The 16,328-nt window shown below is 46.1% G+C and overlaps 1 protein-coding gene and 1 long non-coding RNA gene across 5 annotated transcripts in view; one reads left to right on the top strand and one right to left on the bottom strand.

The window, feature by feature from the left end:
• Positions 1 to 16,328, bottom strand: part of LOC141049375 (uncharacterized) — a 261,995-nt gene that overhangs the window by 50,704 nt on the left and 194,963 nt on the right. The window lies entirely within an intron of this gene.
• Positions 1 to 16,328, top strand: part of TTC21B (tetratricopeptide repeat domain 21B) — a 136,259-nt gene that overhangs the window by 5,048 nt on the left and 114,883 nt on the right. For all 4 annotated transcript variants that reach the window (XM_073545775.1, XM_073545774.1, XM_073545772.1 and 1 more), the window contains exons 3-6: positions 35 to 145; positions 6,577 to 6,743; positions 11,311 to 11,433; positions 13,242 to 13,399. In XM_073545775.1, the coding sequence (XP_073401876.1) occupies positions 35 to 145; positions 6,577 to 6,743; positions 11,311 to 11,433; positions 13,242 to 13,399 (559 nt within the window). The remainder of the gene's footprint in view (positions 1 to 34; positions 146 to 6,576; positions 6,744 to 11,310; positions 11,434 to 13,241; positions 13,400 to 16,328) is intronic.

The raw sequence follows: 16,328 nt of genomic DNA, 5'->3' as shown, positions 1-16,328 counted from the left end.
ATACTCATATTTGCTTTATTCTCTTTATCCGCAGATCAAGTGTCCGAGTCCATCCGAGAACTGGAAACGCTGAAAGACAAGGCGGACGTGTCTCTGGGTGCTTTACTTGCCCTGATCTATGCGCACAAGAAGAGCTCCCACCCAGGTAATCCTCACTCAGGATTAATAGTCTCATCAGTGGTCATCTGTGGAGAATGAATAAGCTGCATACTGAATAATTAGGATTTGGACTTTAACCCCTTCACCCCCAAGGGTGGTTTGCACGTTCATGACCGGGCCAATTTTTACAATTCTGACCACTGTACCTTTATGAGGTCATAACTCTCGAACGCTTCCATGGATCCTGGTGATTCTGACATTGTTTTCTCGTGACATATTGTACTTCATGATAGTGGTAAAATTTCATTCAAATAACTTGCGTTTATTTGTGAGAAAAACGGAAATTTGGCGAAAATTTTGAAAATTTCGCAATTTTCCAACTTTGAATTTTTATGCCCTTAAATCACAGAGATACGGCACACAAAAAACTTGATAACTAACATTTCCCACATGTTTACTTTACATCAGCACAATTTTGGAACCAAAATTTTTTTTTGTTAGGAAGTTATAAGGGTTAAAAGTTGACCAGCGATTTCTCATTTTTACAACACCATTTTATTTTTAGGACCACATCACATTTGAAGCCACTTTGAGGGGTCTATATGATAGAAAATACCCAAAAGTGACACCATTCTAAAAACTGCACCCCTTAAGGTGCTCAAAACCACATTCAAGAAGTTTATTAACCCTTTAGGTGCGTCACAGGAATTTTTTTGAATATTTAAAAAAAAATGAACATCTAACTTTTTTTCATAAAAAAAATACTTCAGGTTCAATTTTTTTTATTTTACCAAGGGTAACAGGAGAAATTGAACTGCAAAAGTTATTGTGCAATTTGTCCTGAGTACGCAGATACCTGATATGTGGGGGGGAACGACTGTTTCGGCGCATGGCAGAGCTCAGAATGGAAGGAGCGCCGTTTGACTTTTTCAATGCAAAATTGGCTGGAATTCAGATTGGACGCCATGTCACGTTTGGAGAGTCCCTGATGTACCTAAACAGTGGAAACCCCCTACAAGTGACCCCATTTTGGAAACTAGACCCCCCAAGGAACTTATCTAGATATGTGGTGAGAACTTTGAACCCACAAGGGCTTTACAGAAGTTTATAACGTACAGCGGTACAATTAAAAAATCATATTTTTTCCACAAAAATGATCTTTTCACCCCAATTTTTATTTTCCCAAGGGTAGCAGGACCCTAAAAGTTATTGTGCAATTTGTCCTGAGTATGCTGATACCCCACATGTGGGGGTAAACCACTATTTGGGCGCATGGCAGAGCTCGGAAGGGAAGCAGCGCCATTTGACGTTTTTGGCTGGAATTGAGATCGGACACCATGTCGCATTTGGAAAACCCCTGATGTACCAAAACAGTGGAAACCCCCCACAAATGACACCATTTTGGAAACTAGACCCCCTAAGGAACTTATCTAGATGTGTGGTGAGAACTTTGAACCCCCATGGGCTTCACAGAAGTTTATAACATAAAGCCATACAATTAAAAAATCATATTTTTTCAACAAAAATGATCTTTTCACCCTCAATTCTTATTTTTCCAAGGGTAACAGGACCCTAAAAGTTATTGTGCAATTTGTCCTGAGTACGCTGATACCCCACATGTGGGGGTAAACCACTATTTGGGCGCATGGCAGAGCTCAGAAGAGAAGCAGCACCATTTGACGTTTTTGGCTGGAATTGAGATCGGACACCATGTCGCGTTTGGAAAACCCCTGATGTACCAAAACAGTGGAAACCCCCCACAAATGACACCATTTTGGAAACTAGACCCCCTAAGGAACTTATCTAGATGTGTGGTGAGAACTTTGAACCCCCATGGGCTTCACAGAAGTTTATAACATAAAGCCATACAATTAAAAAATCATATTTTTTCCACAAAAATGATCTTTTCACCCTCAATTCTTATTTTTCCAAGGGTAACAGGACCCTAAAAGTTATTGTGCAATTTGTCCTGAGTACGCTGATACCCCACATGTGGGGGTAAACCACTATTTGGGCGCATGGCAGAGCTCGGAAGGGAAGCAGCGCCATTTGACGTTTTTGGCTGGAATTGAGATCGGACACCATGTCGCGTTTGGAAAACTCCTGATGTACCAAAACAGTGGAACCCCCCCACAAATGACACCATTTTGGAAACTAGACCCCCCAAGGAACTTATCTAGATGTGTGGTGAGCACTTTGACCCCCCAGTGCTTCACAGAAGTTTACAACGCCCGGGCGTGAAAATAAAAAATTCGTATTTTTTCCACAAACATGATCTTTTAGTCACCATTTTTTATTTTCCCAAGGGTACCAGGAGAAATTGGACCCCAAAAGTTGTTGTCCAATTTGTCCTGAGTACGCTGCTACCCCATATGTGGGAGAAAACTACTGTATGGGCACACGTCGGGGCTCGGAAGGGAAGTAGTGACGTTTTGGAATGCAGACTTTGATGGAATGGTCTGCGGGTGTCATGTTGCCTTTGGAGAGCCCCTAATGTACCTAAACAGTGGAAACCCCCCACAAATGACACCATTTTGTAAACTAGACCCCCCAAGGAACTTATCTAGATGTGTGGTGAGCACTTTGACCCCCCAGTGCTTCACAGAAGTTTACAACGCCCGGGCGTGAAAATAAAAAATTCGTATTTTTTCCACAAACATGATCTTTTAGTCACCATTTTTTATTTTCCCAAGGGTACCAGGAGAAATTGGACCCCAAAAGTTGTTGTCCAATTTGTCCTGAGTACGCTGCTACCCCATATGTGGGAGAAAATTACTGTATGGGCACACGTCGGGGCTCGGAAGGGAAGTAGTGACGTTTTGGAATGCAGACTTTGATGGAATGGTCTGCGGGTGTCATGTTGCCTTTGGAGAGCCCCTAATGTACCTAAACAGTGGAAACCCCCCACAAATGACACCATTTTGTAAACTAGACCCCCCAAGGAACTTATCTAGATGTGTGGTGAGCACTTTGACCCCCCCAGTGCTTCACAGAAGTTTACAACGCCCGGGCGTGAAAATAAAAAATTCGTATTTTTTCCACAAACATGATCTTTTAGTCACCATTTTTTATTTTCCCAAGGGTACCAGGAGAAATTGGACCCCAAAAGTTGTTGTCCAATTTGTCCTGAGTACGCTGACACCCCATATGTGGGAGAAAACTACTGTATGGGCACACGTCGGGGCTCGGAAGGGAAGTAGTGACGTTTTGGAATGCAGACTTTGATGGAATGGTCTGCGGGTGTCATGTTGCCTTTGGAGAGCCCCTAATGTACCTAAACAGTGGAAACCCCCCACAAATGACACCATTTTGTAAACTAGACCCCCCAAGGAACTTATCTAGATGTGTGGTGAGCACTTTGACCCCCCCAGTGATTCACAGAAGTTTACAACGCCCGGGCGTGAAAATAAAAAATTCGTATTTTTTCCACAAACATGATCTTTTAGTCACCATTTTTTTATTTTCCCAAGGGTACCAGGAGAAATTGGACCCCAAAAGTTGTTGTCCAATTTGTCCTGAGTACGCTGACACCCCATATGTGGGAGAAAACTACTGTATGGACACACGTCGGGGCTCGGAAGGGAAGCAGTGACGTTTTGGAATGCAGACTTTGATGGAATGGTCTGCGGGTGTCATGTGCGTTTGGAGAGCCCCTGATGTACCTAAACTATTGAAACTCCCCACAAGTGACCCCATTTTGGACACTAGACCCCCCACGGAACTTATCTAGATGTGTGGTGAGCACTTTGAACCCCCAAGTGCTTCACAGAAGTTTACAACACTCGGACGTGAAAATAAAAAAATCATTTTTTTCCACAAAAATGATATTTTTGCCCCCAATTTTTTATTTTCCTAAGGGTAACAGGAGAAATTGGACCCCAAAAATTGTTTTGCAATTTGTCCTGAGTAGGCTGCTACCCTACATGTGGGGGTAAAACACTGTTTGGGCGCATAGCAGAGCTTGGAAGGGAAGGAGCACCATTTGACTTTTTCAACTCAGAATTGGCTGGAATTGAGATCAGACGCCATGTTGCATTTGGAGAGCCCCTGATGTGCCCAAACAGTGGAAACCCCCAATTCTAACTCCAACCCGAACCCCAACACGCCCCTAACCCTAGCCCTAACCCTAGCCCTAACCCTACCCCTAACCCTAGCCCTAACCCTACCCCATCCCTACCCCAACACACCCCTAGCCCTAACCCTAGCCCTAACCCTAATGGAAAAATGGAAATAAATACATTTTTTTTATTTTATTATTTTTCCCTAACTAAGGGGGTGATAACGGGGGGTTTGATTTACTATTTATGGCGGTTTTTATGTTTGGCGGCTGTCGCACGCTAAAAGACGCTTTTTATTGTAAAAATAGTTTTTGCATCACCACACATTGAGAGCTATAATTTTTCCTTATTTTGACCCACAGAGTCATGTGAGGTCTTATTTTTTGCGGGACGAGTTGACGTTTTTATTGGTACCATTTTCGGGCACGTGAAATTTTTTGATCGCTTTTTATTCCGATTTTTGGGACGCAGAATGAACAAAAACCAGCGTTTCATGAATTTCTTTTGGGGGGGGGTGCGTTTACACCGTTCCGCGTGCGGTAAAATTGATAAAGCGGTTTTATTCTTCGGGTCAGTACGGTTACAGCGATACCTCATTTAGGTCGTTTTTTATGTTTTTGTCGGTTTTATGCAATGAAAACTATTTTATATAAAAAATAATTATTTTGCATCGCTTTATTCTGCGAGTTATAACTTTTTTATTTTTTCGCTGATGATGCTGTGTGGTGGCTCGTTTTTTGCGGGACAAGATGACGTTTTCAGGGGTACCATGGATATTTATATGCGTCTTTTTGATCGCGCGTTATTGCACTTTTTGTTTGGCGGTATGATAATAAATCATTATTTTTTGCTTCGTTTTTTATTTTTATTTTTTAAGGGGTTCGCTAAAGGGGTTAACTAATGGGACAGTTTTATAGGGCAGGTCATTACGGACGCGGAGATACCTAATATGTGTACTTTTATTGCTTTTTTTTTTAATTATTTTCAAAAAATGAATTTATTGGGGAATATTTTTTTTTTTTTTTACTAATTTATTTGGCGATTTTTTTAAATTTATTTTTACACTTTTTTTTATTTTTTTTTTTACTTTATTACATAGTCCCAGGTGGGACATCACTGTCCTGTGACAGATCGCTGATCTGTCACATCACAGATCACTGTGACAGATCAGCAATCTGTCACAGGCAGTGCACAAGGCTTCCTCATGCCTGCGCTTTGCAGGCACTGAGGAAGCCAGCTTCCCCAGGCCCCCGAAGGCCCCCGTCGCCATCTTGGATTCGGGGGCCTGGAGGAAAGGAGCCCCCCGCAGCAGCGCTGCACATTGCGCTGCCGTGGGGGGCTCAGGGAAGCACCGAGGGAGCCCCCTCCCTGCCGATGCTTCCCTTTAACTCCCGGTACACCGCGATCGCGTTTGATCGCGGTGTGCAAGGGGTTAATGTGTCGGGGGCGGTCCGTGACCGCCCCTGACACATTGTGCCGGGTGTCAGCTGTGATAATCAGCTGACACCCGGCCGCGATCAGCGGCGCTCACCACGTGGGCGCCGCTGATCGCGGTAGACGTACTATCCCGTCCCCGGTCATACGGGCCCGGGTACCGTGGACGGGATAGTACGTCTCATGTCAGGAAGGGGTTAAAAAAGAAACAGCGCCACTCGTGGTCACAGGATGAGTGCAGTATTGCAGCTGATCTCCAAGTGAATTAAACTAAGTTGAAATACCAAGGTCAATGGCTTAATAGATAGTTATTTCCTTTATTTCTTCCTTTCCCCTTCCCTTCCCTTCCTCCCAGAAAAACACTTTAATAAACCCTTCCGAAATGTGGCCATATTTTTCACAATTTTTTTTTTTTATTTAGCAGCATTAATAATTTAAATATTTTGTTTTTTTTATTTTTTCCTTCATATTATTATTACACATTGTCGTTTTGATTTCTTTAATTTCAGAAATGTCTGCAACTCCATGTGCCTTGATAAGATTGATGTATTTGCTTTAAAAATCCATGTCAGAATGGCCGTATAATCCTCTATAACGTTTAGCTCAATCTCCGTCCTGCCTGATTGACAGCTCCTCAGTGTCCCGCCTCCCTGCTGAGACCTCCCACTACTCAGTACAAGGTGCAGCCATCAGTCAGGCTGGGTGGGCAGAGGCTGAATAAACCAGTAATATTTTCCTACGGGTCATGTAGTCAGTTCAATATCGTCCCCAATGAGATGACAGATAATCCGGATGGACATTCATCTTTGTGTATCAGCCTGGTCCTCTGGGACACAGCCTCACTGGGACCTGGATTTTTTGGAATCTACAACATGCATATTAAGACCCTCAACATTATATTAATCTTCACTTTCTTTTCTTATTTGAAACAGTTGATTACATTTTTGCGTCTAAAGACAATAAAGTTCCTTTTACTTGTGTGCAGACAGAGAAGCTATTCAGGATCTGGAAACGAGGATGAAGGAGCAGCGAAAGACTGCGGCGCCCAGAGCCTTATATTACGCCGGACTGTTCCTGTGGCACGTGGAGCGTCACGACAAAGCGCGGGAGTATGTCGACAGGATGATTAAGATATCAAACGGAAACCGAGATGTAAGTAACACAGCGGTATAATACAGCAATACCCCGTACACTCAATAGCAGTCTGCCAGTGTCATAAAGTGGGAACTGGTATCATTTTATGATCAGTGAAGATCCGACCTCTGGGATTTCCAGACATTGAAGAGACCGCCGCGTTATCACTGAGTCCCATTCTAAAGGCCCTTTTACATTTAGCGATGCACCAGCGATCCGACCCGGTCAGGATCGCTGGTGCATCGCTAAATGATCGCTAGTGAGCTTTCACACAGAAAGCTCACACAGCGATGCAGCAGCGATGCAGCAGCGACGCAGCGCACGATACTCACCTTTCACACTCAGCGATGAAGACGTCCTCCCGCCCGCCTCTACGCGTCGCTCGTCGTCACAGCAGGAAGCGGACGACGAGAAATGGAGCCGGACATTCTCGCACGATCAGCGATAACCAGTGGGGGAGGCGGTCGGAGGTAAGTATCACACATAGCGATATCGCTAGCAATATCGCTATAACGTCACAAAATCGGTGACGTTATAGCGATATCGCTAGCGATATCGCTATGTGTAAAATCCCCTTAAGTGTTTCCTGCCACCCACTGTGCAAAGAACATATATAATGTCAGCGAGACACACATATAACATATATATATATTTTATATTTCATACAGAGCTAGATAGCAGAATAGGTGAAAAATCAATTGTCGGATTCCTAAAGAATGTTTTGGAGAAATTTGGATTTCGGGGACCAATTTTATCTGCAATTCTCTCCCTGTACTCCAATCCTAACGCTAAGGTTCTCGCTTCAGGGTTTGCCTCCCGTAGTTTTTCTATATCTAATGGTACCCGTCAGGGGTGCCCCCTTTGCCCAATAATTTTTGCTTTGGTGGTGGAGCCTCTGGCGGAGTACATTCGGTTGCATAAGAGTATCATGGGGGTGGCACTTGGTCAAGTTGATCATGTTGTGGGTCTGTATGCTGATGACATTATTATTTCCTGTTCTGAATTACCGAGTTCTTTAATGTACTATCGGTTCTTGAGGAATTTTCTGCTGTTTCATTTTATAAACTTAATGCAAATAAATCCCTCATTCTTCCCTTCTTTGTTCCCCGGGCTGAAAGGGAGAGGCTCGCCCCATCCTTGCCATTTCGTTGGGTGGACCATAGTATTCCCTATTTGGGAATCCATCTTACAACAACTAAACAATTGGTAAGGAAAAATATCTCAGAACTGACCAAAAATTTGGGAAAAGAGCTCCCGCGCTTTTCTGCATTGCCTCTATCGTGGTTGGCCAGAATTCACTCTTTTAAAATGTTATTTCTCCCAAAGCTGATATACCTTTTTAGATGCCTCCCTTTGAAGATTCCGAGATACTCCCTGTCCGGTATACAAGGCCTTATCCGCAAACATATTTAGGCTGGGAATAAATCTAGAACACCCCTTCAATCACTTCACCCCCCATTTGGGGAAGGCGGAATGGGTGTGCCTGATGTGGTAGCATATCACAGGGCGGCAGTTTTAGAGTCTGTCAGGGACTGGTGGCGAGAGACGGAGGATCATAGATGGCTGCAGATTGAGGGATTCCTAAGTCCACTAGGTTCAACAAAAAAACTGCTGGGGGCTTTGATTCAAAATCGGTTGGTCCCGCATTCCATTCTGGGCACGGTCGTAGCGGTGAGGTGGCACTGGAGGGATTGGTCATCGGAGCTTGTGGCCGGTCTGATTTGGAGGTTGCCCTTTAAGGACGTTAGGGCTTGTGTTCCTGATGTTGACCTCAGGGCTTGGGATCAGTTGGGGTCCCTGCGTATGTCAGATCTTTATCTTTATCATATGTTACCTTTTCCTGAGCTGATGTCCAAATTCAACCTACCAAGGCAGGTTTTCTACCAATATCTTCAAATTAGGCATTTCCTAAGCACTTTCCACCTGAGTTCCTCAGCATCAGGACATAGGTTTTTGGCAGACTTTCTATTGAAGGACTCGCCACCGGTCAAGGGCTTGTCCTTATTATATCGCCACTTTGCTTCTGATGTGGAGGGGAAGACACCAACATATATGACAAAATGGGAAAAAGAGCTGTCTCTCCCCTTGCCGCCTCGGCAGTGGCATGTGGCCTCCCGGATGGTACTGGGGTCCTCCGCCTGCCTTAACCATTTGGAACAGATTAAGAAAGTACACATGGGTTGGTATAGGTGCCCAGCCCAGATGGCTGGGTTTGCGGAGGATTACTCTCCCCTCTGTTGGAAGGGTTGTGGCATGGTGGGGACAATAGGACATCTCTGGTGGTCTTGCCCTTTAATTTATAGTTTTTGGGGTCGGATCTTTGATCTAGTGGCAGAGGTTTGTGAGACTAGACTTCCTCCCTCACCTCAAATGGGGATTTTACACATGGGCTTGGACGCCTTTCCTGCTGCCATTGCTCAATGCATCTCTCACATCCTAATCTCGGCCAGACAGTGTATCGCAGCTAGGTGGAGGTCCCGCTGAAATTCCTGCTCTGGAGGAGGTGATTGCTAAAATCAACATGCACTTCCACTATGAAACTCAATTAGCCAGCAGTGTCTCTTTGGCCTTAAAAATTCAAAAACTTTGGGCGATGTGGTCGGCCTCTCCTCCTCTAAAATGGTGATAGCCTGCTCTTGTAATAGACTGGACAGGTAGTTCCGTAACCGGTGGTTTAGAACAACTCTCTTTTTCTGTGCAATAAATGTACTTACTGTATTGTTGTAAGTTACCTCCCCCGACCCCCCCCCCCCCCTTTCACCCCTTTTATTGCAATGTATGATGTTATGCCTTGTCTTGTTTTGTGCATTGCCTTTCTTCTTATTTGAAAATTCAATAAAAATATTTGGATTAAAAAAAAATAAAAAAACAAATGTCGGCATCTCTAAAGCAATTACAGAACCCGACAGGATATGAGACATGGTTTACATACAGTAAACCATTGCATATCTGTTAAAAATATATGTCCATCACTAGTAATGTTAGTAGTGTATGTGTGTAAACTTTTGGAGCTGTAGGTGTTAAATTAAAGGATTAATTCACGGAAAAATCTGGCGTCGGCTCCCGCCCAATTTTCTCTGCCAGAGGGCAAGCCAGTGACTTGGACCCACTAGCAGCTATCGGATCACCTCTACACACTATAGATGCTACTGCCCAGTCGCAGCAGATGCCATTTTCAAATGGATTTTTTTTTTTTTTAAATATCAGGATAACGTCAACCATAATAATTACCGTATATACTCGTGAATAAGTCGAGCTTTTCTGCCCATTTTTTGGGCTGAAAGTCCCCCTCTCGGCTTATACATGAGTCATATACCTGGGGGTCGGTGGGGGAGGGGGAGCGGGGGGCAGAGCCAAGTACTGCAGTGCGCAGGCGCCAGGAAAGGTCAGAGGCCCAGCGCCTGCGCCCTGTTGAGGGCAGAGCCAAGTACTGCAGTGCGCAGGCGCCAGGAAAGGTCAGAGAGGCCCAGCGCCTGCGCACTCCAGTACTTGGCTCTGCCCTCAACAGGACAGATCAGTACGCCTGCGCAGGAGCGCGATTTGAAGCAAGCAGGATGACGACATTGCACGAAGATGCGAGGTGCCAGACCCGGACCTGCAACACCCATCGGACGGGACCACAGCGGACCGCCCCCGGGTAAGTATAATGAAACTTGTTTTTCTTCTCTTTCAGGTCGTACCAGGGGCTTATCTACGGCTTTACAGAATGCTGTAGATAAGCCCCGAAAGCCAGTGGCCGCATCTTAGGGCCCCGTCACACATAGCAACTCACCAGCGATCCTGAGAACGATATCAATGTGTCAGGATCGCTGGTAAGTCGCTACATGATCGCTGGTGAGCTGTCAAACAGACAGCTTCACCAGCGATCAGCACCAGCGACGCCGAGCGCGCGACGTCGCTGTGTACTTTAGTTACCAGCACGCTGATGCAGGGAGCTGGTAACTAAGGTACACATTGGGTTTCTAAGCACCGCCCGGTGCTTAGAAACCCTGCATTTACCTTTGTTACCAGCGCGCTGATCGCTGGTCTCCCGCCTGTCACACGCAGCGATGCGTGCTGGCCAGCGGGAGACCAGCGATCAAAAAAATGTCCTGGCTATTCCAGGACGATCAGCGATAACCAGCAGGGGGGCCGGTCGCTGGTAAGTGTCACACACAGCGATGTCGCTGGTGACATCGCTGTTGCGTCACAAAACTTGTGACTCAGCAGCGATCTCGCTAGCGAGATCGCTATGTGTGACGGGGGCTTTATAGTGGCAAAGCGTGGTGGCAGGTTCCCTTTAACTCAAAACAGAGAATAAAGATTACACAACCACAAGACTGATTTCATCACCAGATATCATTGTAATCAGTATAACTGCGCCAATCTGACACTGTCTGTAGGTTACTGGGCACAATCCTGCTGACAGGTTTCCTTTAAGTATTTTTCCAGCTCTCGCTCATCCAGGTATTTACAAGGGGGCAGTAAAGACAGAGAGATGATTCTTTGAAGCCGAGCGCCGTCATCGCGTTAGTCCTGTACAGAGCGGACGCCTTGTTTTATTGTCTGACGAGAGGAACTGAAATTTCGAGCTCTGTTCTTGCAGGGATTGGTTTTGAAAGGGTGGCTGGATCTGACCTGCGGGAGGGAAACTAATGCTAAAAAGGCTTTGAAGTACTTTGAGGACGGACAGAACGATGACACGGACGTGTTCGCAATGATGGGAAAGGTAAGATCATCAATAATGGTTGTGTGAATGCTGAGGAGTTCACTGCTCTAGTAAATGTCTTGCGGTCGATGCAGTTTTACTTAACCTAAATCTGCCTGTAGCTAATGGATAATCTTGTAGATAATCTTTACCTTTATGACCAGGTTAATAGGAGCAGCCAGAAAAGAGGGGAGATAATGGGGACTTATATATTGGTGACCTCCATCAGTATCAGATGTGTGGGGGTCTGTAACCCAAAGCACCCTTGGATCAGTTGTTTTCTTGTCCTCGTCACTGGCAGATGTACACAGTGTAGAGACCATCGCTGGATGCTGCAGTTTCGCTCCCAATCACTTCCATAGGGCTGAGATCCCGAGAATGCTCATAAAGCAGTGTATATAGTGGTGCATTTCTGCTTCTGTACAGCCGGCTGCACCTACAAACAGCTGATCGACGGACCCTAACCCATGTAGGGTACTTGGTGCATTACAGAATATTGGCCATCTGCATAAATATTGGGGATGCTGAAAGGCCCCATCAGTTCTTCCGCTACATAAATGAGAGCCAGCACTATAAATGCAGGTTTCTCTAACATTTCATATAGGATCTACTTACAACTTAGGCAGTGTGACATGTCCAACATTCACGGTCCGAGTACGAACCGCAATATCCGGAACGGACGTGAGTCTCCTTGCATAAACGTAAGAACCTTCTATATTTGTGTGTGAGTCTGTAAAATGGGGTCCGGAGACTCGTGGCTGGTCCAGACAGAGCGATCCATACTCAGACCGAGAATGCCGGACATGTGAAACCGTCTAAGTTGTAAGTAGATCCTATATGAAACCTACTTAAAAAGGCGTTCCCATGTTCTCATAGGATGGCCGATAAAGGTCTCATAGATGTGGTCCCCACTTATTTCTAGAGCGAGGGTCCCTGGTCCTGTCCTGCCTATTCTAGTTCCAGAACTCCCATAGAAGTAAATAGGAATCGGTGAACAGTAAAGCCCATTGACCCCCTGTATAGCCCTGTGACCCCCCCCGTATAGCCTGGTGACCCCCTGTATAGCCCAGTAACTTCCTGTAGTGTCCAGTGACCCCCCCCTGTACTGCCCAGTGACCCCCAGTATAGCCCAGTGACGTCCATTATGTAAACTGCTCATGACGTGATCACACAGGTCCAGTTATCAGATCTATATCTTGTTATAAGCTGGAAAACCTCCCATGAAACAAATACACAGATAGCAATGTAAAAAGACTCATTATTATTTTCCACGAGAAGAAGCGTCCATAACATAGATAATGCCACTATTTGCAGTGATCGTTCAGTATATCCAATACTTGTAGTATTAGCAGAGAATTTGTACCTTTATGAGCAGGTTAATGGGCGCAGTCACAGATTGGAGGGGGGTTAAAGGGGTTGTCCAGGACTTGTATAACGATGACGTATCATATTAGAGGTGGTCTGTCTCCCGTGGATCCCACAGTGGCTCTGTGTAGCAGCCGTTTTTGGGTGAAGCAGCTCAGCTTCCTCTCACTTCAATAGTGCCTGAGATGCAGTACCGAGGATGGCCACTAGACGTGTATGGAGCTGTGCTGATCGCTCTGTAAATCTGGTCTCCGCGGGAGCTGCATGCAGCTGATCGGTGGGACGCCGGCTGTCAGACCCCACTGACCACATAGCGATGACCTCTCCTTAGGATAGGCTATCAATATCTAATTTCACTCCACTGTAAGAGGCCTTACGGGCTCGTCACATGTATGCTTTTATGATACAGCTTTTGCTTCATCGTACCATAGAGCATTTAATGTATGCCCTTGGTTTTATTTTAGGCTCACTATTATGAGTTGCGACAGAATTATTCCGGAGCCTTGGAAGTCGTGAACAAAATCCTCGCCAGCCATCCAAGCTTCACCCCGGCTCTCGTTAAGAAAATGAGTCTCCAGCTCGCGCTGCAGGACTGGGAGCAGACAGTGGAGACGGCTCTAAGGTTCAGTACGCAGCGCTCGCACCACCAGCACATCCTTACACATATTGGCAATTCTGTGGGCTGCTGGCATTTCAGTCGTCGCTAAGAAAACAGAAGAAGCCATTATGGAAGTAAACGGCTGATTCTGACAATCTTCTATAGTTTTAAACGTTTTTTCTGAAACTGAGTTGCATATAAAAGCCTTGCTATCCATTGTCCCCGTCTCCTTAGTGGCACTCGCTCCTGTCAGTGTACCACATTTAAAGCGGATTTCTCACCAGAATTCACAATGCAAACCGCATACATTATTATTAGATCTGAGACTGATGAGGCTGGTGTACTTCTTTTGCAAATTTACATCAGAATAGCCGTAAGTTTAACTCAGTCTCCACCCACCTAGCCTGATTGACAGATCCTCAGTGTCCCTCCTCCTTGCTACTGCTGCTGAGATCTCACCCTGTTCAGTAAAAGCTGCAGCTGTCAGTCAAGTTCGGTGGGTAGAGACTGAATTGACTTGGATTCATGAGTTTTCTCACTCTATATCTGGACCAAAAAAACTTCTCATCTTTATATCACAATTAGACAGCCATTTTGACATAGATTTTCACAAAAAGTATGCCAGTCTCATCAGGTCTAAAAGATTTAGTCAACCATTTCTTGATATGGGATGTAAAAGGACGTCCTATGTCAGCTGAGGTTGTATGGGTGGTCTCAGGAATTGAGCCTGCTCCGTACACTGTGCTTTTTCAGCCATCACTTGCTTCTTAAAGCAAGGACTAGAGCGTGCTCCAATCGCTGCTGTTTCACTATTTAGATGTAGCTGTTCATCTCTGATAGATGGAGGATCAATTGGGTATTCAGTGTATCCAGAGGTCTAATAAGGAGCCTATCACCTCCATCTTGGTGCTGCTAATCAGAACAACCCCTCGCAACCTGGCAACGTCTGATTTTGCCAGTGGAATCTGTGACTAACCCAGGCAATTCTCTTGCACCGTCCACTGGTGCAATAAAGTTTTACACTAGAGCTATTCAGAATAGCTTTCCATGTGACACAAGGGTGGCCCGAGCCTGCCCTAAGCGGGACCTGATTTACCTTGCGTTGATGAAAGCTGCATGACAGTACTTGTCCACTGGGTGGCAGTGTTGTATGTGAGATCCACTCCTCTATTCTCTATTGACTCCTTTCATTCATATCAATACTGCAAACCCTCCGATATATGGATCCAGCGTCATAGTCTATAAAGTACACAGGATATAGGGGGCAGCACACTCTATACCTTCCTTGCTGATAATGGGCAGACGTCACTATTCATCTCCCGCCTGTTAATATCTATAGAACAACCCCATATAAATGATAGGATTTTCCTGTCACTGTGACAGATGTTGCAGACCTGAGAGTCAATGGGAATCTAATTACTCTGTGCTATTTGTGAGACCTCTGTGGAGTAATCAGGTGAATCCTTTACATTAATTGTCAGCTATGCTGTGAAGAAGGTTACAGTCGCAGTGTTGAGGCGGCCCAGACAAACTCCTACTAATGAAGCTCATACAATGTGTCGTGGGAAGATGGAGGAATGTAAAGCATTTTCCACCCAACAGTAATATTATGAATTTTCAATCTAATGCAAAGTTTTCCTTTTAGTTCCACCTTAATTTGTGTTCACCAAAGAAACCCCTTATCACCTTTCCCTAGGTTAGGTGATAATTTATACCAATGGGGTCCTCCCGCTGGGACATTAGAATGGAGCAGCACATGCCTGACCACTGCTGCAGTAACTCTCGGACTGTCGGCTCTATGCTCGGCTCTTTTTGGCAACCCCATAGAGAATCAATTGAGTGTTAGTTGGGTCCAACTTTCGGCTCCTTTATAAAGGGGGTAAAAAGGGCCTAGTTAGGGGTAACCTTCCCTGTTCTGCCGATCAGTGATGTTACAAGTTGTCGGACCCTCATCGAACAATAAGTTTTCTCTTTCGCCTCATTGGGGGACACAGAGACCATGGGTGTATGCTGCTGCCACTAGGAGGCTGACACTATGCACAAAAAAGGTTAGCTCCTCCTCTGCAGTGTACACCCCACCGACCGGCATGTAATTCCTCAGTTTAGCTTAGTGTCAGTAGGAGGTGGACACGGGTCTTTTGTTAGACCCCTATCTACCTCGACGTGCATCGTTCCTTTTCAGGTTTCCGGAATCCAGAGGGATACAGAGTGAAAAGTCACAACTGTACTCCCACAAAGAGACTATGAGTACGGCGTGTACTGCCACCTCGTATCCTCATAGCTCTCCGCAGCGGGACCATGAGAGCACGGCTGCGTGCCAGCGATCCAGATGGTCCACGCCCTCCGTCTCCCACCCACTCGCCTACCAGAGCCTGTCGGTTGGATGAGGCGCGGACATAACAGAAGACGGATCGGACAGCGTGGGATGTTGAGGTACCTTTATTGATTGCAAACGGAGGTAAGTATGGGGTCCTCCGCATTCTTAGGCGGGCTTCTCAGCGGCTTCTGGTTTCCTCAAGATTCTTCAAAGAGGTTGCTGCGGCATTAATGCAAGGTCTCTGCGCCGCCCGCACCTCTATGGCCGCCGCAGTTAATCCATGCCCCGGCTTCAGTGTGGGCCTTGCTCTGCGCTTCTCCCCCCGCTTTCATTCCTAGGCGGGCTTCTCCCGCCCGGCAGACATCAGGCGACGCTCTTCAGGACGGTTGCCGCGGCAGCGCTGCGGGACCTCCGCGCCGCCCCGCGCTGACAGGCGGCCGCCGCTATTAATTTAGGTCCCGGCTTCATTTCGGGCATACTTCAGCGTCGCGGCCACGCCCCCCGCCCCTTTCTCCTAAGCGGGCTTCTCTCCCGCCCGTTTAGGTCCGCCCACCGCCTCTCCTTTGGACCCTAGCCTGTTCTTGGCCAGCGGGCGGTTCTGCCTTCAGCTCGACGGCTAGCTCCGCCCTTCTTCCC

Source organism: Dendrobates tinctorius, unplaced genomic scaffold (genome assembly GCF_039654945.1).
Source record: "Dendrobates tinctorius isolate UK_male_01 unplaced genomic scaffold, ASM3965494v1 ptg000143l, whole genome shotgun sequence".
NCBI lineage: Eukaryota > Metazoa > Chordata > Amphibia > Anura > Dendrobatidae > Dendrobates > Dendrobates tinctorius.
This window is presented reverse-complemented; position numbering and strand designations above follow the sequence as displayed.